Here is a 22256-nt window from a genome sequence, read left to right on the forward strand (position 1 = left end):
ACATCTTCAGAAGAATTCCTTTTTGACTGTTCTGTGGGTAATCAAATGCTTCCTAATATGAATTCAGATCCCTTGCTTGACCCACTCGACTAGGAAGGTGGCAATTTCCATGGAAGTGGCTACTAGCCTCATTTTCCCTGTTGCTCAGTCAACTCAGTGCCTAGCACTGAGGCGAGCAATCTGCTAGCAAGCCTGCTATTTTATTTACTCCAAACAGGGAACTAGTTGTGAGAACAAAAAAATTTTCGTTTGGTTTAGTATGCTTTGGCAGGATTTGTTTGTATTTTTAAAACTGGGGTTTCAGATGATGGCCTGGGTATATAACTGCTTTACATCCCTCTCAGGTAACATTGAGAAAGCTGACTTTCTAGAAATGATTTTCCCATGTTGTTTCTAGGCAGACATGTTTACATGTAGAACTGTGATCGGTCAGTATGCTTTGTTTAAAAAAGAAGAAATTTAATCTCTTTCAGTTTTGCCGAGACTGCTACCTTTATCAGTGGGCACAGATCTGCACACACGCCATGGGGCAATTCTTGCCTGTGCTGAGATCACCCATGCGTTGTGTAAACTAGCAGAAGAGAATAACAGGTATAAATGCAAGATTATCGCAACTATACGTTTTCCTTCCATGTGTGATCTATTGAAAGCTTCGTTAATATAATTACGGAAATCTCCATCTTACTGAACTTCTTTTCCATTGAATTTTTTTTGGTTTTGATCAGTAATGCCAATGCTTCCAATTTTACTTGGTAAGGTTGCATACTTCAGGTCTAAACTCAAGTCATCAGGAAAGTGAGGTCATTTGTTCCTGTACTCAGAGAAGAATTCAAAGATATCATTTAAGGAAAGATTAAGCCCCAAATAGTATGCTGTCTTTCTGGCGAGGGAACAGTCTTTCTCCATCAGCCTAAGAGGAACAGTTCCTTGTGTAGCTTGTGAAATTGGACTGATATACTTATTACTGTTGAATTCCAGTCCAGAGATATATATGCATGTATAGTTGTGTGTATAAATACATGTGTATGTATATATATATATATGGGTGTGTTCTTGTATATATAGATGTGTGTATATGTATACAGGTATTACGTTTGGGTGATGTATTCAGAGTGATTGATAAAATTATTTAGAGATATCTTTGCTTATGTTCCAGTTAAAGAAATGAATCGTTTACCTCTTGCTCCTTGTGAGTGATCCTTACATTTGTGAAAAATGGTTGAAAATTCTTATTATTAAATTAGAGTTTGGAGGTTAGTTTAGCAGTAGAATATCACACTAGCTTGGCATGCATAGGGGCGAGTAGCTGTTTAGAGGCAAGGCAATGGGAAGCGAGATCCTAGAGTGCAACCTTCACTGACAATAAACAAAGTTCAGCAGGATTCATATGTATGTTTACATACATACATATGTACACATACAGACATATGTATAGATACACACACTAAACAACTCTATTTTAAAAATCAGTCATTTTTCTTCTAAAACTTGGAAGGCTATTCCCTGAGTAGCCTTTTTTTGTTTTACTTTGGAAAATATTCTAATGCAGTTGCACAAAAAACTCTGAAATGATCGCATCTGATTTAGTTTTGTCATTTCTTCTGCAAACTAAATATATGGAGGTGAATTCAAATAATAGATATCAAATGTGCATACTGATTTTTATGTCTTTCATTAATCACGAACAGGAAATGTATTCACCAGCAGTGTCTATCAAAAGAATTTGTGTTAAGCTTTTTGCTAGATGCTATGGAGGAAACTTGTTGGGGTTATGTTTCCTGAACTTTTTAAAATTAAGTGTTGCATATTTCTGTTGAGAATAATCTGGAGTCAGATAGCTGTTTTTCTGCTTGAAGGTATGATAAATTCATGGAGGAAAAACTATGTGTAGGAATTGTAGAAAATTATTAGGAAACTGGTCTTACAAACTTTGCATACCTTTACAGATCTATTACACACTATTTCAGTGACAAATCACTGGAGGGACTTAAGCAAATCCATCAAGAGGTTTGTATCAAGTATAAATATATTGTGTAGCCTGGTATGCTGTATTATTTTTAAACAAGCATTTACAATTAGTAGAGTTGTTTTCCACCCTCCTCCTTCCCCTGGCCCCAAAAAGTAGACAGTCTTACAAATACGGGTTTGGTCACACGCTGCAGCAGAATGTCTGATACATGTCCTTGACCAGGGGTCTTATTCCGCTCTAGGTTTTGTATTTTCTGTTCTGTCAGCTTCTTAGCTAAGCCACTTTCTCTGATGTTGTCACTTAAACTTATGAGTATTGCATGGTTTTTTTGTTTTTGGTTTTCCCTTCTTTTTCTTCTCCTTCTTTCTGTGCATACGTGAGCATGTATTGGCCTTGCAGATAGATGTGTGCTGTTATCTTACGGTGTCCAGGCTCAAGAGAGAGCTCCTACGGAGACCCTTTCTATTCTTTTTTTACATTTTTTAGTGTGATCTCGTTGCTAAATCCTTGCATCCATAACTTACCTGTTTATAGAGCTTTAATTTCATACTGTCTTTCAATTAATGTGTTCTCTTTATCTCTAGGCAGGACAAATGGAGTCTTGTCTTGCTCTTAGCGATTTAAAATGCTTCTACAGAGGTGATTTTGCCTGACCTGTCACTCTAATCAAATCATCCTATGTTTTATTTATTTATTTATTCATTTTCTTTTCCTTCTGGCTCCTATTTCTTCCCCATATTGAATAGATGTTACTTCCATGTTGAGACTCATTTTTCACCCTGTGTTTGAAAGTACATATGTTCTTGCTTAATCCTCTGCGCAGGTAAAAGTCGCTGCTATAGGCTGAAAAACATCTTTGTCCTTGTTTAAATTTCTCTATGTTGTCATGTCCAAAAGCTTGATCAGCAGTGTCTGTACCGTTACTCTAATTTCTTATGATCCCATCCAGTTTCTGCTCTTGTGTTTTCTTATATTTAATTTGCAAAGTTTTGATATATACTTTTTTTAAAAAGTCTCTTTTTTCAGTGTTTACTACAGTGAAGTTCTATCATCTCTGATTTTGAAGATGGCATACCATAACGTTAACAATGAGATAGTATTTTTTCCGTCATGTTTGAACTTTTTTGAAGTTTCTTCTGTTTAATCTGCAGCTAACAATGTTATTTTCAGTTTTCAATTAATACAGTTTATTATCTTTTTAAAAGGGTCAAGTAGGGAAAGCAAATGTATTTTGAAAAGCAGAGCTAGCTTTAGTGTACATGCAGGAACAGCTAGGTTTTGGAATAAAGAAAACGACTGCTTTATGAATGTGTTATACTGGTGTGCTTCGAGTATCAAATTCAAATGGATATTTAGTTTTTATATTTTATTGGAAGTAATTGATTCATAGAGCAGCATACTTTTTTATAGTTTTTTCCTCTGAGAAATTTTGCTGTTTTAAAAATAATCCTATTTGTTGAATAGCACACAGTATATAGACATTGCATGTGAGGAGGAAAATGAGAAAATCTTGTTAACAAAACTTGGCTAATTTTAGGGTTTTTTGTTTGTTTCGTTTTTTTTTTTTTACAGCTTTGCAGTCGTCAGTTGTACAGGTAAGGAAATGGACTCAAAAATTCCTTTCCACATGGAAAGTATCACGTAGAAGTCATGAAAACAGTAGGACCTGGGGAGTTTTTTGGTCTGTATGGATTAATCCCGCGCAGTTCATCACGGTTGGAAGCACAGGCATTTCTTTGGCTTTGTCCATCTAGCACAGAAACTACGTCGTCTTCTAGCGGTTGTGGTGTTTAGAGAGTGGGACTAACAGGCACGTTAGATTAATGAGAAAGCGGTAAGTACTGGTCCCAATATTGTGATAGAGACAGTTAAAGAAAGGAGAGGACATGGAATAGAATATGCTCATTAATCCACAGCTTGAGTAACGTGTAGTGGCTTTCTTTCCCATTATTCACTTGTACTGTAGTAGTTGTATGGTTCAGATTGGTCTATAGAAATGATCTGTAACTAAGAAGTTAATGGGTCCAAGAATTAAAAGAAGATGGAAAAAAGGGGGGAGAAAAAAGAAAAAGAAAGAAAGAAAAATAAAAGAAAAATTATATAATTACTTTCTTCATCCTTTGCAATCATTAGGCCAGAAATATTGCAAGTATTTCAGTACAGTTTTTCAATTCTTCAGCCAAAGAAAATGTAAATGAGCTGTTCCTGAGTTGTTATTCATTTCCTATTTATTGAAGCTTCCAGGAAATAAAGGGAGCTTGCCTTAAGTAACTGTTAAATAAATGTGAATTAAAACTGGTACGTGACTTCAGGGTTTGGTGCTAAATTTAAGGAGATCAAAGCATACTTAATGACTTGTATTCCTGAACGACTGTGTATGTTTACGAGTATTTTTTCTCTAATTGACAAACTCTTAGGGCTTTTAAGTAGTTATCTGCTTGACTTCTTTGCACATCATGTATCTGAAAACAGGACAATCTTAAAGAGTTTCTGTTAAAAAAAAATATGTATAATTAAAAATTAAGTGAGTTTTTGTATCCTGAAACCTTTTGAAAAAATTTCAAGGGTTTTCAAGGGTTGTAGCTGCTGACGTGGAACTTGGATTTGAAAGTCAGCTGCTAGTGGTACATGGTTTTAATGCTGATACTGTATATTAGTGTCTTTGTGGGTGGCTGTCTTGGCTCCCATAAATTCTTTAATGTCAGGGTGGAGTTGGGTGTAATTTGTTTTTGTCATAATGTGCACTTCTTGCACTTAATGGTATTTATAAGATGCCTACAGAAATGTTTTCATCCTAGATAAGACTTCTAATTCAACTCCAAGCAAAACTGATTCACTGGTGTTTACTCTAATACTTAGGCTAAGACAGAGCTGTCTACTATAATCTGTATTTTAAAATACTGGTATGCATAAAATATTTTAAAATTGGACAAGAAAAATAAACTAGGTTATAAAAACAAGCCTGCAATTTGGGTATTGCTGGGCAAGCACTTAGTGAAACAAGCCAAACTTGTTTCGTGATGAGTAATTATTGCACATAATATTCCAAAGATTTCCATTTGAGAAATTGCTACTGGGAATTTTCGGTGTAATAACATCTTATAGGAGTGTTGAAAACCTGTGTGTTCTGTTTGTGTTTCTAAACTACTGAAATATAAAGGCTTCTGGCCACATATCTCAAGGGGTTATTAGATATTTTGCTTTCACTTCTGGCAATGAAATAGCTATTTTTTCTGGACCAGATGGATTTTAATATGTTGATCAAGCTCTTTTCATAAATTGCTTGGCCTCTATAAAGGGAAGTGGAAGTAAAGGATAAAAATTCTATGATTTTTTTTTTTAGACATTGTAATTTATAAATTTTAAGCTGTAAAATGGGTTGTGAACTTCTTAGTTACGAAACTCTTAGGATTCCTTTAAATACTTAAGTACATAAAATCAAAAGAGAAAAGCCATAATGCTTTAAGGGAGACCTTCATTTAACTCTCTTGCTTTGTGTAGCAGCTCCTGTAAATCTATCTTTAACCTTATTTTGAGTGATGGATGTGAATTATCCTTCAGGCAGTCTGCAGTCCAAGTGTTGAATTACAGTCTCTCACTTTTGGGTATATTTCCAGCAATCACATTTGTTTATGCTGATTGTGGAAACTCCTGTCCTCTACTATATGAATAGTTTTTTAAAACATTAGTAGCTTTCTGTCTGCCTGGATAAGTGCTTTTCCGGGTTTACCATGGTGTGCTGAAAAAGGAGAGTGCAAGTCCAGGCACATCCAGCAGGTACTTCCTTCCATTAGCTCTGATTCTGACACATTTGATAACTAGTTTGTCTTGAGGAGCTGGTTTGTTGAACCATTTGCATGTGCACTTGTAGCTGAATATTGTAATGTGGGTCTGATTTGCTATATTAAATGGCCACTAATTATTATAACGCAGTGAAGCTGTGCCACTTAGAGTATTTGTCCATTGTGCCATCTGTAGAATTTTACAGAATTATAAAAATTGAGCTATTTTGTATCTGCTTTAAACATTACTTTCATATATAAAAACTTAAGACAAAATACATGTGGCATCTGTTGTCATAAGCTGTCTTACTTGGGATAAGAAGTCAGCCTGCTGGTTTAAACACAGTGACAGTGGTCAGCCTGATTTATTTTGTGCTTCCAGTGAAGCAGTGCAGTTAGTATATCTTTTTTTGTAGTAGTAGTAGATATATTTCTGTAATGCATTTAAGATGTTGTGCCAGTTCTTAATAGTAGTTCCCTTAGCATTCTTCACAATGCATCATCTGATGGAAGAGTCTTAAGAGAATATTCAGCTGAATGGGTATTCTGAACTTTGTTTCTCCTGTCTCGTAGTCCTGAATCTGATAATACAAGTTTGAATATGTGGAATAGGCTAATGAAAATATTTAGGGATAGATATGAAAGCGCTGCAGATAGAAATGCTGGGCTTTTTCCAGATGGTTGCACTGCACTTCTGTGTTTCAGCAAATATTCTATTTATTGGGCCTTCAGGGTTCCCATCAGAGCTTAATATGAGAGGATGCAGTGTTTGTTGGCAGCTCCCACACCTGATGATTCAGTTGCTCCAATGTGCTGCATGCTGAGTTTTGCTCTGACCTCATTCTTGTAATGTATGGAGAGAGTGGCTGCCTGTATTACGTGGTCAGCTATGTGAGGAGCAATTTTTGACTTGTAGGACAGTAGCTAATTTAAGTTGGACTGTCATCTGAGTTTCAGCTTTTGCAAAAGAGCAAGGCCTGTAGGTACTAGGCAAAGGATAAGCTTGCCTCGTTTCAAAGATCTTTAAGGTTGCAACAAATCTTGATGGTTTCAGGGCAAATGTGTTTCTTGGCAGTCATCTATGGAAAAGAATTTTTTTAGGCATGTCACCTTGATCAGAGAATAATTCCAGCCTTGCAACAAGTCCATCTTCACAGTACTTTCAAGTGTAAATTGTTATTTGCATCCAGCAACACTGGTGATCAGTGCTGAAATTCGTTCTAAAGAATTTGCTCAAAATAACATATAGCTGTCAGTTTTGTGGGTTTTCTTTCTTTTTTTTTTTTAATTTGGATGGTGATGCTGTATTTTATACTCACGGCAGCTATAAAGGTTTGAACAGAGCAATGAAATCTTTTGGGCTGCAGAAGGAAGACCATTTATAAAGAGATTACTATGAAACATGTACTACAGTTTTGTGAATGAGCCATTGCTCAGCTTTGTTGCAAAATAATGCTTTGTAGTATATTTTCATGCACCTGAAGAGCTTTAAGGTGAACTTCTGTTGCTATCGAAGTCACTGGGAAAGCTCTTACCTCCATAGGACCCACAATTTACTTGCAGTCTTGTATTGGTAAAATAGAATAAAAAATGTGTAAGACCAGCATATGAACTTCAAGTAATTCAGTGGCTGAATAGTAGCACTTTGCCAGCTTAGCATTGTTTTACACCTTTAAGGGATGAGCGTAACAGCTTTGTTAAATCTACAGCTTATTTTATCTGTGCTCGGAAGTATCTTTGGCCACCTCTGCATGCCTCACGATTAAGCCCTTTTGTACTTTGTACTACAAAGTGTATACACCAGACCTGTAAGATAGCCCGATTCAATGCAGGACAGAGTTCCCGTGGAAACTATTTGGTTACTATATGTATTGAGATGACTATACTTCTTCAGCCAGTGTTCTTAGCTTTCTTGAAGTTGAATATTTGCCATCGAGTCTTCTTGGATATTCCAGTAGTTTTAACTTTGCTATTCAGATGTTTGTGAAAACGTGGGTGCTGTTCAATTCTAAAATGCTTCGATGAATGTAATTTTTATAATCTTAAAGATGAACCCTGAACATCTCCCCAGAATCAGGCCTGAAATTAAAAAAAAAAAAAAAAAAGAAAAACTATGAAAGTACCTTCAGCTCTTATATGAACTGAAGACAGCCCTGTAGTTGATTGTAATTCAGGCCTACAAAATTTCAAAATAGATGCTGATATTAGTTCTGCTGTCATAATTGATCTGTTCTGCAGTGGTTTATGTATTCTAATCGTATTTTCCACAAATAAGACATAACTCATCTTAAGACGTTGCTAAGACAGAAGCATTGCTGTGGGAGTGCACACGGGGAGGAAAGCTAGGCGCTACCTGGGCGCTGCATCAGTCGCTTTACAGGTTGAATTAATAATTAAACCTTGAAACAGGTACGTCTGAGAATGTGATGTAACTTGTGGAGATGTCTTTGGAAGAAAAAAGAGAGAATTCTGACTGTACAGCAAAATTCGGAATCTCTGAATTAGGTAGATCCATATCTTTTTAATTTAGAGAAATACGGCAGAGCGAGATAAAGTTGATAGAAAGATGCGCATTGTGTTTGAGAAACTAAACACTGACGGAGGAGAGATCTAGAGCTATGATACAGTTCTCTGTTCTTACAATTGAAATATGTACGCGCTGTGGAAAGGGAAAAAAATGAGATTATCGACAGCCCTACTGTGATGTCTAGGCAGGAGATAACTTGGGAAGTTTTGTAGAGTAAGAACACGCAGTATCGCAGTGCCTTCAAAGACAGGCTTGGTTGTACTTCTGCGTTATGTGGAAATGTTACTGTGCAAATCCCTGTCTCCAGTCTTCACTCCTCCACCGGGACAGCAGTCTGGAGAGCAGCTCTAAATGCTGACATTAATTTGAGTTGATGTCATGCCAAAGGAAGGGATAGCTGTCAAATTACTAACATAAGAGTAGCTTTAAGTGGTCTGACTTCCTTGTTGGCAGCGCGGAGAATTGGAGAAGAGAAGGAGCCTTTATGACTCAGTTCTCGCTTTGTAGTTTGAACAGAAGTCCGTATCTGAATCCTGGCATCAGCAGAGTCTGTTGCACACCAAACAAATTCGCAAGATCGTTATTTTATGCTCATTTACAACGAGACAAAAGGCAAGAAATGGGTGAGGACAAAATGAAGGGAGAGAACTGCTGAAGAGGAAGCAAATCTTGCCACGTCGCTCGTCTGTTTTTGCCGCTGTCTCGACTCCGTGCATCGCTTCTTTGTTTTCTAATTTAAGTTTTGTAGAAGCTGGAGAGCAGACAAGCTGGCAGGGAGGTGGGGCAGATAACGCAAAGAGCTTATCAGCGCGGAGATGTGGAATCTGCGCTTGCTTCCTACGATGATAAACTGAGGCTGTCGATTATTGCACAGAGCTTAATATAGTGATTGTCAAAAGCTAAAGTTTCCCAGCTAAAGGAGCTGCTGATCCGTGGCAGATCCCTGGCAGAATATTGTGGAGCTGGCATCTCTGTATTACCTGGAAAACCAATGAAAGCCTTGAGCAGCCAAAAACCTAATGTGTGTAAGAGGAGGCACCTACTTGTATGAAATGGAAAAACTTGTTTAAAGCATTTAGGTATTTGAAGCTCATATAAAAGGATAAATTGGAGAACAAAGTTCTACAAGTTGTGAGGGTTGCTAACTTTGCCTTGGGAGCGCAGCTACTAATTTGATTGCGGGGAAGGAGGGAAGAAAAGGTTTAAAAAACCCCTCAAGCAAATAAACAAAAAAGCCTTTGTTGTTCCTCCCCCTTGCTGGGAGTTTCTGCCAGAGCCTGGCCATAGAAACAGGTGAATCAGGGTTTGGCACAGCTCGGGGAGGAAATGTTCCAGCAGAAGTGGAGGGAGGCAGGAGTAAGGAGCTGAGGGAGGAAATATCCAAAGGAAGGGCAGGGGTCAAAGGTTCAGAAATGGGAAAATTATGCCACGGAGGGTGACATTGGGCAAAACACCCCAAGCGGCGCTCGGTGCACCCTGCGGATATCCACAGTGGACATTGCTCAGTGATGCAAGGAGACGTCTCTCTGCCCGGAGGCGTGAGAGATTAAGGAATGCAAACAGGCCCTGCAGTTTCCAGGGTCCCGCTCCCTGCCTCCTGCCTGGTTCAAGCTGCTGCTTCTTCCTAGAGCTGTCCAGGGCCAGCTCAGTGTTCAAGGAGGTTTCTGGGCTGGAGCTGTTGAGATCATTCCTGTGTATCACACATTCGTTTCAGGAAGGTCTTTACCATCCTGGCCCACTTGTTTCTGTCCCCTTTTTGATGTGTTGGCCCTTTTCACCCCCTTCCTTGTGCTGATGAACACCAAATAACCTGTGGGGTGGCTTTAACAAGAGAGGAGAAGGTTAAAGGAGAAGGTTGAGGAGCTTCACCAGAAAAATAAACCAGTTCTTGTTTGTGAAAATGAGACGTGGTAAGCAAAGTTTCTGTTTAACGTCCCAAACGTGAGGATTTTGTTAAAACATCTCGTGTAATTGCTCTTCAGTTGCGAAGGTCAGAAGCTCGTGGAGGCTGTATGACTGAAGAGGCCTGTGGTGAGCTCCACAGATCTGGGGTGCTTCTAAAGCAGGCCAAACGAAAGGAAGAATGGACTTGATGGTCTTTTATTTTTCACATAAATATTAGAAAAATTGGGTCTGCATCCTTTGGAAGAGGACAGTTAAGTGATCAGAAGGGTCTTGCATGCATCATGCTGAAGTCAAGAGAAAAGTTGATTTAAGAAGTATTTTAGTGTTGGTCAAATACAAAACTGAAGTTATCGATTATCTTCTGTGGTCTGCTTTAATTTTAAAATGTTTGTGAGTCTTTTTTTCCCAGTAGGCAGTCCACTCAGATTGCATGTGGTAGCTCATTCTCTGAAAGCTCTCTTTCTGCTTTCCAGGGGTTTAGGTGGAGAACTGATGAGACCAGCGGGTGAGTATCACAACTATGATGTGAAAGCAACAAATCTGCCATAATGAATTGTTTCTATTTACTTTTTTCAGTTTGTTTTGAATACCTTGTATTGAATGCATAAATAGACTGTATGCACAGTAATTAAAAGATTACAAAGCTTGAAAGCTATACAAAAGCCAGGAACGCTGGGATGTTGGTTGCCGGCTCAATTGCAGTCTACCCAGTTTGCATTAGAGTTTGCAGACAGTTCTTGTTTTTTATGTCATGCGTTCTTTCCTTCAGTTGATGCTCAGAATGAGCTTTCATTAGGGTTGAATTGGCTTTCTTCACTGATTTACTCTGGTTCCTCTCCCGAAGAGGTGCATTCTGTCCACTAAGATAGACGGGATCATGTAGTGATTTTTATCCTAATACACACGTGCACAAAGTTGAAGAACTGAGGCCATATAAACAATAGTAATTGTGGAGGGGAATGCACGACCAAAAGGATGATGGGTTGTTCACCTGGTTTTAGAAGATCATTATGTACAGAAGCACTATAAGAAGAAAAGGCATCACAAGGAGAAGTACGTAGGCTGGCTGGATGCCAACTTTAGCTTCCTGCTCGCTGGTTGGATAAAGGAAGTGCTGGGCACGGAGTGGCAGAGATACTACATACTGACTTTGCAGATGTGAAACAAGTCATCCAAACGTAGTGGATAAAGGAATTTCAGTACCAAGATGTCAAGGTGATCAAATGGCACGTGGGAGCTGGCAAGGGGGAATCTGCCATCTGTGAGTAAGTTCACAGACACGTGAAATGGGAATGCAGGCTGAAATAAGAGGCAATTGCAACTACGCGTTACTCTAATAGGTTTTAGCTGTTAAGCAGCTGAATATTTTGTAGTATTGGAGAAGTAAAAATGACAGTACTTTGGCGTGATACAGATGTGTAGGTGGAGTAAGAGAAGAACTGAATATGTTCCACAGATTGCATGCATGTCTAATGAAGGTGAGGTTCTCAACCACAACAGAGCATAAAAGCAGCATAAAGAACTAAGGAGGAAACCTAAGAAACTTGGTTTTAGTCACATCGTACTTAACTGTGTGTGAAGAAATACTAGAACAATGAGGCTGATGAACAATCCTGCACAGAGGGTTGGAGCACGGGGAGCCTGACTGTGTGACGTTACCATGTGAGGGCTGAATCAAGAGCAGATCTGGAGGCCAGTAAGTCGATTGCAAATGAAGAAGAAAAGGAACTGTGTTCGGAGCCCGGAGTAAGATTCAGAGATTAAGTTGTGAGAGGAGAGGAAAACAGAAAGGTGGCATTGCGGAGCAGCTTGTCCTGTCCTCTGCCTCCTCCCTTCCAAACCCCTTCTCAAACAGTAAAGCTGTCAAAAAGCAAGTATGGATGTGTTTTGATCTGTGCTTTGTTTGAACTGATCATCACTAGGTGAAAGATAGCGTATTCCCTGCGCACTAGGTTTTCATTTGATCAGTGCATTCAATCTTGGAAAGTTTGCAGTGTTTATTATGTTAATATCTATCCCCCCAAACAACCTTGAACCCCCCCCCCCAAAAAAAAATACTGTTCTGAAAGTGCTTTTATAAGCTTAGAACTCATTTATAAATGTATATGTTTAAAATAAAGACTTAATTAAAATGACATTTTTGCATATTCTGAGCATCAAATGAAATAAAGGTGCATCTAGGTATATAGCTCCTAGCTGTGTCCAGTGAACGGCTGCCACTACTTGAAGGTCCTGCTGATAAGAAGTAGGAAAAGCTTCCAAATACTGCAGCAGTTTTTTAGTGGCTGTAGCATTGACATTGGCTAAGCTGTAGTATAGATTGTAAACCATCGCCTTTTAACGACTAGCATAGAGACAGAAGCATGACCAATATGTACATATGCACATTTCTGGGGGGAAAAATACCACCAAACAAAGGATTTGCACGAATGATGGGACTAATTCATGTTGGAGAGCAGTTACAGCCAGGTAGCTTTTTTGGATATAAGAATTACGAGTGTAATTGTGTTTTAATTTCTTCTTTCACATATTTTGGGCTTCTATTTGCAATGTTTTCTTTAGTTTAAAATTAATGCTAAAATAATTTGTTGTGTCTGTCTTCAAAATTGCTGCAGCTCGTCGTTTTCTGTATTTGTCCAGTTATCAAATTTATTTTCTTACAGTCTGCACTTTAATTGAAAAGTTGTCACTGTCAAAAATGCCATTTAGAGGGGATCCAATAATCGGTATGTTGCATTTTAAATAACCTTCTATTATCTTAATAGTTATTCATTAAGATAAAATATTAACCAATTATGTTTTTCAAAGAAACAGTAAAGATTAACAAGCTTGGATAGCCTGAGAGCTGTCAGAGATGCTCAGATACTGAAGCGGATGGTAATGGTGTTTGAAGATTTGTTTTGTAGCAGTTTATTAAATTGCTGTTTTGTTTGGGTTTGTTTTTTCCTGTGAAGTTTTCAGCATTGCCAGACTCAGTGTTTTGGGCTGGGTACTGTGTAAACAGGAGCATATTAGCTGTGCTGGTTGAGATTCATTACTTTGTTTATTTTTGGGGAAAAAAAGGAAATAGGTAAATATGTGTTATTGCTCATCACTGTAAAATAAAAGACAGAATGACAAAACTTAGGAAGTAAGAAAGATAAAAACCAAGTGTATTCCTTACTCTTTCAGGTGGCTGGCAGTGGTTAATAAATGACAGTCTGAGAAGTCTCTCTCTCATTTCAAGCACTGTGCGACAGCATATAAAGGTACAGTAGTTCTTCCTGCTCCATGTAATCATATTAAATACAGAATATACAGAATTAGAAATATTGTTTTGGTTTCTGTTGGTCGGGTTTTTTTTCTGTGGAGTCTGATCAGTTCTTGAATGTTCGTTTCTTAGATTGGCAAGAAGTGTTTTTTCTTTTCTTTTCCCCTTCCTTTTTTTAACCTTGAATTCTCCAGAATTCAAAGGGACTGTTTTGTTTAATGCTTAAACATTTGATATTGTCAAGATAATATTTGTACGTATATTTGGACACAGCAAGTGACGATCACTGGCTTTGGCAGGGGACTGGCAGCGGTAAATGCCGATGGTTGCTTGAAGCTGAAAGCCGCTTGCTGTCTGCCGTGTGGTTACATTCATATGATATTTTTCTCCTGTTTCCGTCTGTAATTTTGGCTTGCCTGATGTACTACTGCAGTTCTAATAATTTTTACTATTGTTAAGCCGCATAATGCAGTTTTTATATAATTAGCAAGGTTTTAGCTCTTTGCCATCCTTTCTCAAAAAATAGCCCACAGATTGTGCCTGTTTTAGTCTACCATTTTTAATATTAAGGAAGTCTAGTGTAATAATTGTGTATGTATCTAATATGGGTAAAGTATGTTGATTTGGTATGTTTGAGTGGATTCAGAGAATTTTTGTGAGTGGGTGTGTTTATTCTGCAACAGCGAGAAAACTGGTGCGAATCAGGGTTGCTGATGACAGTGTGCTTAAATGTCTTTCCATTGAATTCTGTGGCAAATACTTTAGCCTTTTACTGTGATCTCAAGCTACTCTAATTTGGAATATTAAATCCATGTATGGATACTTTCCATGTCATTTATGAGCGTGGTCTCAACACCTCCAGTTATTCGCCTTAATTTTCCTGAGTAATACAACGTAAGTGTGATTCTGCACTCTTAAGGCTATCCCAAATTAGAAAGATGATTTTTGTCTGCCCTGTTAGAGCTTATAGCCGTCACGGAGACCATGTCAATATAATATGCTATATTTTGTTTGTTTCTTAACGTAAGATAAAAAGCCATTGTAACTATCTGGTAACTCATCTTTTAAAACTTTCCTCTGGAGACAGAGAAGACTGGAATGTATCCAAATTACTGAGGAACACTTAAAAGTTGAAATTTGAATTTTTGGAATTATCTATGGTTATTAAACATTTATCCGAAGAGTTTGTATGTCATATAGCCGGAACTTGTAAACCTAGCTTAGGAAAATTAATTACAGACTTCAGAGGACTTTGACCTGTTTGGTTCACATTAATTAACATTAAGCAAGGTATGTTTAATAAGTGTCAATTCTCACTTGATTCATATCTATTTTAGAGATAGGTAATTCTAAAGGCAGCACTTGAGGCATTGAAAAGACATCTTTTTTCTGACATAACGTAAACTGTCTTTGTATAATGTCGCTTCATGCATTTAAGGTGAAAACCATTCTCTTTAGTGAAGAGTCTACAGCGATTAGCTAATTCTGTATATTTTGCTGCTGTAATGCCTATGGTAGTTAGTATTCATGGAAATAACATTCTGGTTTTCTTTCAAGTCCCTGATTTTGCATAGAGAACAAGTCTGAGAAGTCTTTGAGGGCAGAATTAAGAGACCGTACCAGACTCCTATGTTATCAGTTAAGATTTCTCGTACCCTGAGAACATGAGTATTAACAAGTGTCCTTATTATTAGTGTCGAGTGAACAGGGCAGAGTTTTCTTTCTGTGTGCTCTCAAGCTAATTATAGGTTTGATCAGCATTGTATTATCAGCTGAAAAGTATAATTCAACCACGAATTTTATCAGAAAACTTGTTATATGCTTCCCGAAACAGATCGTATTAGTTTTATGTTCTAGACTGGCGGCAGAAACGTATCTAAAGATTAGGAGGTTCAGGATTATTACACAGCCTTTGATCCCTTTCTAAACTGAATAATACTGAATGCTGGCACTGTGATGATGGATATTTGGGGATTTTGTTCGTAACCTTCAGTCCATGTATTTCTTCTGTGTTTTTTGTTTTACATAGCTCCCTGGAAAAATACAGTTTGTTTCTTATCATATAACTGGCATCAGTATATGGAAGATGAAATAATGACTTCTCTATTTCATAATCCTGTGTCGTCCTAGACGTCTTTCAACTGAACTGAGAATACAGCTGATAAGTTATTAGTAATGTTTTAAATATTTATTTAGCTTATTTGTACTTATTAAAGAATAAGAGTATAATCTGTTTTGTTCTTACGTAGGTTTCCTGTTCAGTCTTTCTTAAATCAGTATTAGGAAAAAATTGATGAAGAGAATGATTAAAAAACCCTCTCTTCTTCCCCCGTAACGTTTTTGTTGTTCCCAACTCGGAGCACAGTCGCCATGAAGTCTGATCTTAGAAAATGTACTGAGTTCACAGTTTTGCCTTTCTTTCAGGATTCTGCAGTCTCCGCACTGGCTGCGCTGTGCAATGAATATTACATCAATGAACAGGGAGAAGCTGATCCAGCTCTGCAAGGTAATGATTCATGTTTGAATCATGGGCTGGACCTCACCTGCCCTTTGGGGGATAGAATGGGGACGGGGAGAAATGCGGCCATCACTGTCACGGACTTTAAAATGCTTCAGAAAAAAGTGATAAAACCAACTGAGAGCCTAGGAAATGTCTCGAGGGGTCTGTTTACTTTAGACTGGAGGTGAATGCAAGGTAACATGATAATATATGCTAGAAAAAACAGTGCTTTTCTATTCCCTACTGAAGTGAGAGACTTTCATGCAATATTTCAATAGACTGTAGATTTATATGCCAGAGATCATGACTGACTGTAAAAAGAAGAATTGGTGAGGGCTAGCAAAAGAAAGATAGCAAGGGTACACAGAGTTCTTCTAAATTTAGGAGTGAAAACTCATCAGTTGGGATTTAGATCAGTGTTAAGGAAGTAGAGTTAAACTTTCGTTAGGGACAGATGAATTAACATCTGATTTATACTGGCTTTCTTGTGCCTTCCTTTCTTTCAATTACCAAACTGTATAGTGTCCATCAGAGACAGATTACAGGATTATATAAGTTAAATATTTTAAGATGAAAAACATTTATATTCTTATATTTAAGTAAGACAGTGATATTACATAAACTTCACAAAATAAGAATACATTTTCCTATATTTTGCCATTCCTAAGTCATGTATGTAATGGAATACTTTATTATTTATTTCCATTATGGTAGTTCCCAGAATGAACTAGATACCTACCACATGCACAGTAATATGCAGTCCCTGCCCTAAAGAAGTTATGGCTGATGTATAGAAGCAGCCTGTCTTGATTTTAAAATCCTTTGCATATTGCTAAGTGTCTCTATTTCTGTTAAAAAAAAACCCACAAAACTTCATACAGATTATTATCACGTGCCTGGTTTTCTCATGGGCAGCATGGAAAGGGGTGATATGACACTAAGGCAAATTAAAAAGAAAAATAAGAAGACTGAATCAGGAGAGGGATAATGCGTACTAAAAGCAGTGCTGACCACTTGTAGCAATAGGGCACATGCTGAAAGTCAAAGAGAGGAGGCTAACATTAGGTTGTTGAAAGGTTAATAGGGCACGTTGTATGTAAGCATGAAGTTTCAGGCTTCCATAAATGAGAACTGGGGCAGAAGACCCGGCCAGATGTCAAAACCAAGAGGTAGAGAGGATATACCGGAATAACACGAGGTAGATGGCTGTGTCTGTTTTGATGCTGTACTCCTTTAGATGCCTATGAAGCTTAACTTTACCCTGAATTCCAGGTTAGCTTTTCAGCTGACTTGTGATTGACGGAATCAGACTATAGCCATATAACCATGACGGTCTAGGGTCATAAATAGGATCAGATTTGTAGATAAAGGCAACATTTTTCATGAGACTTACTGGTATGATTTGGAGAATGTAATTATGAGTTGGATAATTTTCTGTTCTGAAAATCTCTAGTCAGCTTTATTTGTTTTTTTAATTTGGTAAACCCTCTTCCAAACATGTACATAAAAATTCCATCATAAATGCAAACACCTTTTAAAAGAAAAAAAATGGGGTATTTTGGTCTCTACGCCAGTAAGAGCTATGTATTTCATGACCATTAGAATGTTGTGGGTTTGAAATCCACCACTGAAAAACTTCCCCATAATGTCTGATGTGTGCCTGTATGTGTGGAAGTTATGTTGGCACAAGAGATTCAGTGATGATACAGGTGCCATAGTCCCCTCAATTACTTTGACTGACTTATTTAAAAAACCTCGATTAATCACAATCTAACACAATCTAAACAAATCTTAAAAAAACCCCAAGTTTTTGATAAAATGTAACCAGTGTTAATGACTTGGTAGATCAAAATAAAAACACAAACCAAAAATACTTTAGTGATTCAGAAGTCTGAGTACGTTCGTATTAGGCTGCAGTTCTGTCGAATCACTTCATTTGTCTGAGTTCTTCTTTTTTCCACCTTGGTTTTGATGACTTTCTTCTAATATTCTTTCCCTATGTGTTGAATTAATACTGTAGACACTTCCTAGGCTGCGTTGTTTTATGAAGCTCAGGACTTTAAGAAAAGAAACACATTTGCATTACCCCAGGTAGCATAATCACTAAGAGGTTCTCATTAGAACTACTTGTTTGCTCGCTGGCACGCCTTAATTTTCTGTCATTTTGCTGAAATTTCAATCTTAAATTTACATCAATTATGGAAATACTGCAGCAGTCTTACTGTCTAACATCACTGCACTGCCTGAGCAAGCGTTGCATTTTCCTATGGCCTCGAGACTCTATCTTGCGCTCCAGTGGTTTGGAAGTTTCTAAATAACAGATGTGCTCGTAGGAAGGTATTGCTAACCTCTGGACAAGGAACTAGTTCCCTGATGTCTGAGGAACTAGTTGAGGCCTGTTGATTGCGTAGGGATTAAAAGAAAAGCAAGTCATGATTAAAGTGTAGTTTCTTATGGTAACTAATCTTTCTTCCTCTAGCAAATATTGCTTAATCATGTAAATCTTAGATGACAGTGAGCAATGGCACAATTACCTAACCTTTGTAGTCTCTCTGATTCCTTTGTTCCTTTTAAGGATTAAAAAGTGTATATTCAGTAAAGCCAATTATTAAGATAACCTTTTTCTTTTTTTGCTCCGGAGTTGTGTTTTTTGCAGTTATCTCAGTTGTTCTTAGAAGTTTCTCTGGATTTCTCTGCATTTAAGAGAATAGTTTAGTACAGTAGCTGAAAAATCTGGTAAATGGAGAATCATTGATAAAGTCTATCGTAAGGAATATGCTCTTGACACACAGAGCTTCTTTACTCTTAGTGTTTGCTACAGTAGTTTGAACAAAAGGCAGTAGAAATAGGGAGATGAAGAGATTCCTGACTCTCAATTATTTTTTAAATCAAACTCATTTTGTTCTTAATACTGCTTTACCCGATCATTGAGCGTCCTTTTTTTCCTCGCACAGTTCAGTTTATTCGTGTTGCTTTCCCCTGTGCTGCTGTTCGTAGAGCCGTCATCCCTATTTTGTCATGTAACAATTCAGAGGACCTGCGTGTAGGATCCCTGCTTCAGAACAGTGACTTTTTGAGCTGCCTCCTGTAAAAAGCACAGCTTTATATTTGTCTCTCTATAAAAAGTAACATGAACTGATCTCATTGCTTAGGTATGATCTGTGGGGTGTGCGTGTGTGTGTGTTTGTGTATGTAAATCCTCAGTCTAATTAAGATTTTGGGAGGGAGGAAACAGGTTGAATAACAGACCTTCACAACTCCAGAGACATTTCTCTCCTAACTTGTCTCATTATAGAAACGGCTGACCTGCAAATACAAGAGAATTTGTTTGCCTGTGTTTGCACTGAAATTCATGCTTAGACTTATTGTTTGGACTTTAAAAAATGATAGCATTTTTAAGGCTGGGAATTTTGTATTTTCTCCCTCTGAAGACTAGGGTTAGCCTATCTAAAAATCCAGCCTTGCACTGAGAAAATGAGAATTCATTGATGTAACAGGAGTATTTTACATTTTTTATTCTTTTCTCAGTGTTTGGAATTTAAGGCATTCTGTATTTTAGCTTAATGAATCATAAAGTTCTGTAGCTTTTCTCTTTGTGTATTTTTCCCCCCTTTTGGTTAGCGAATTACGTAGTAATAATGATGTGGTGGCGGCTTTTCAATCTGCAATTGTATTTTTTCTAGATGAGCTGGTGACACAGTACATTTCAGAACTTCAAAACACAGAGGAAATGATCCGTTGTGGCTTTTCGCTAGCTCTTGGGTCCCTTCCAAGATTTCTGCTAAAGGGCAGGCTCCAACAGGTGAGAAAATATGGTCGTTGTAATGAGAAGAGGGTATCAGGTATTTTGAGTGAAACCTGTGATTGGAATCAAACAAATAATAATGATCATAATTAAAGGTCTTTGTGAAGGGGTTTTGTATAGTGATGTACAGTAACTCCAGAAAATCATCATGAGTTTATTTCGTTGTGGATTCAGATAATTAAAATTGAGTTCTGCTTTAGTAGTCTTTATGGAAAAGCCAGAGATTGAATAACAACAGAGAGTAAGTGATCCCTTTGGTATGGAAACTGTCCAAGGGGAAAAAGTGAGGCATATTGACAGGTCAGGGTGAGGAAACGACTGCTGCTTGACTGCTTGGTTCTCATATGTGTTTCATCTTGTTTTTATACTGTATCTAAATTTAGCAGTGATTTATCATAAATGTTATATTCGTTTTAATTTTTCTATTTTTTCAGGTTTTGGAAGGTTTGAAAAAGGTTACTGTAGTTTCCCACGCTGACGTGAGCTTTGCAGAAGCCAGAAGAGATGCCTTGATAGCAATTGCAAAGTATGTCTGTCATTTATTTTTGTCTGATTTTTAATTCTTTCTCTAGAAGTTTTCTAGTGTTCTTGCTGCTTTCTATTGCGAGCTGGGAGCAGGGTTCTTGAAGTCGGTCACAATATGGCCTACGCGTTTTTAGTGTGAGACTGCGCGCATCTCCATCATTCAGTACATCTTTGGTCCTGAGCATTACCAGGCATCTGAAGATGGAGCGCAACTCTGATATTTTTCTTTTATCAATTAAATGAACAGCTAGAGTATATTCAAAAGTTCTTTCTCGTGGGCTGCAATTTAGTGAGCTCAGTTAAGGGTTAAGCACGTATGAAGGAGCGTGAATACACATTTTTGTACTTTCCTAATTTGATGAGAAGGTTGAACTGGTTTAAAAAATTATACTTTTTCTCTAAAGGAATATTTTCAGTATTGACATGCCCAATTTCTCTTCTTAAAGGGTTTGCCAGACAGTAGGTGTGAAGGGAGATGGATCCCAGGAAGAATATGTCTGCAAAGATAATGTTACTCAGATTTACACTACGCTGCTTAGTGGTGTGACTGACTATACCACAGACAGCCGAGGAGATGTTGGAGGATGGTAAGATGCCTTGCAATTGGAGACTTAAGTGCTAAATTTAGCTCTTGTTTTCGATGTCTAATGAAAAACTGATGTCTTTTCGAATACTGTTAGAAATAAATAGATGGCTCCAAGCTTTTGCAGAACTGAATATAGCTGGGGGGGAAAGGGAGAGGAAAAGCTGAGAAGAATTTGTTTGTCCCTTGCCTTAGAAGAAAGATGTGATCTGTTGTGTTTTAAACTAAAGTTCAGCCTTATTCTGACTTACAGATGCCATTCTTTTCTTCTAGTGAATATCAGGAATAAATCCAGTCATGAAAAGTACAGTGATTTAAACCATTACTTCTAGTTTCCTTGAAATAATACATTTACTCCTGCTTACTGACCTCTTGCATGTTCATTTTGTTTTGCCAGGAGAGGGAGCAGTTGCATAATTTGTTAGTGACTGCTCTTTGACTGAGACGGATGAATTTTTTAAAAGTTGTACAGTAACTTTATTGACTCTTTTGTGAGTTTGGGGGGGGGGTCAATGATTTCAGTCGTTATATTGCAATAACAAATATTAAGTCTGTAGGAATATATATATTATTACTGCTTCTAGAGTAATAGGTACAAGATTATTACAAGTCTGTAGCAATCATAGTTTTGTGATGTGCTTCAGTCTTCATAATTCCCTTAAAATATATAGCGGGTTCAGTATATAAGACTGCATTAATCTGAACGCTCTGTATTCTTTCAGTAATACAGAACTGAAAATGCAATCTCTAAACTGATAACCAAGACACTATAAAGTCCTTTGTCCTTCTCCGAGACTGTGTTTAATTTCAAAAGAAGCTGTAATTGGGGATGTGGCATCACTTACTGTTCATAAATTCCTGCAGTCTTTGACTATGGTACGCAGAACAGCAGGGAAGGTTTCACGTTATTCACTTCACCCAGCAGAATGCCAGAAGGTAGTTACTGGGTAAGAAAACCATGTAAATTGTGGATTTTGGAGGACAAGGGCATGCTAGGCAAACATACAAGCTGTTTTGTCAGGTTTCTTTTCTGCACGTGCTTATGAGCACAAGTATGCCTGGCCCGAAGTAATACTCATTAATAATAAATATTATATTAACAGAGTTCAGGAATAAATCTAGCATCTGCTGATTTCAAATATTTAAGGCCTTTGCTGCTATGTAGAAGGATCAGAATGATACTACTTGCACAGAGAAGCCATAAACTAAGTAAATGAACGTGATTACTTAATTTTTCTTTATTTATTACTTATTGGAAGCTGATTATGAGCAAAATGCATTTTTTAACAAAGGCTTCTTCATTTTATTGTCTTAATCCTTCATTTTAATTCAAAAATATGTAAATATGCATTGGTTGTAGAGACGGTTCTGTATATGTATAGTGTCAACCCTCTTTAGCAGTATGGCTAG

General features: G+C 37.5%; 1 protein-coding gene across 1 annotated transcript in view; it reads left to right on the forward strand.

Annotated features, from left to right (window-relative positions):
- The window catches only part of TBCD (tubulin folding cofactor D), a 125213-nt gene that overhangs the window by 76660 nt on the left and 26297 nt on the right, over positions 1–22256 (forward strand). The window contains exons 21-30 of the mRNA XM_064522457.1: positions 474–591; positions 1947–2007; positions 3542–3564; positions 10657–10688; positions 12847–12909; positions 13355–13431; positions 15858–15939; positions 19617–19735; positions 20173–20264; positions 20710–20850. Of these exons, the coding sequence (XP_064378527.1) occupies positions 474–591; positions 1947–2007; positions 3542–3564; positions 10657–10688; positions 12847–12909; positions 13355–13431; positions 15858–15939; positions 19617–19735; positions 20173–20264; positions 20710–20850 (808 nt within the window). The remainder of the gene's footprint in view (positions 1–473; positions 592–1946; positions 2008–3541; positions 3565–10656; positions 10689–12846; positions 12910–13354; positions 13432–15857; positions 15940–19616; positions 19736–20172; positions 20265–20709; positions 20851–22256) is intronic.

This window comes from Dromaius novaehollandiae, chromosome 18, assembly GCF_036370855.1.
Source record: "Dromaius novaehollandiae isolate bDroNov1 chromosome 18, bDroNov1.hap1, whole genome shotgun sequence".
NCBI classification, from domain to species: Eukaryota; Metazoa; Chordata; class Aves; order Casuariiformes; family Dromaiidae; genus Dromaius; species Dromaius novaehollandiae.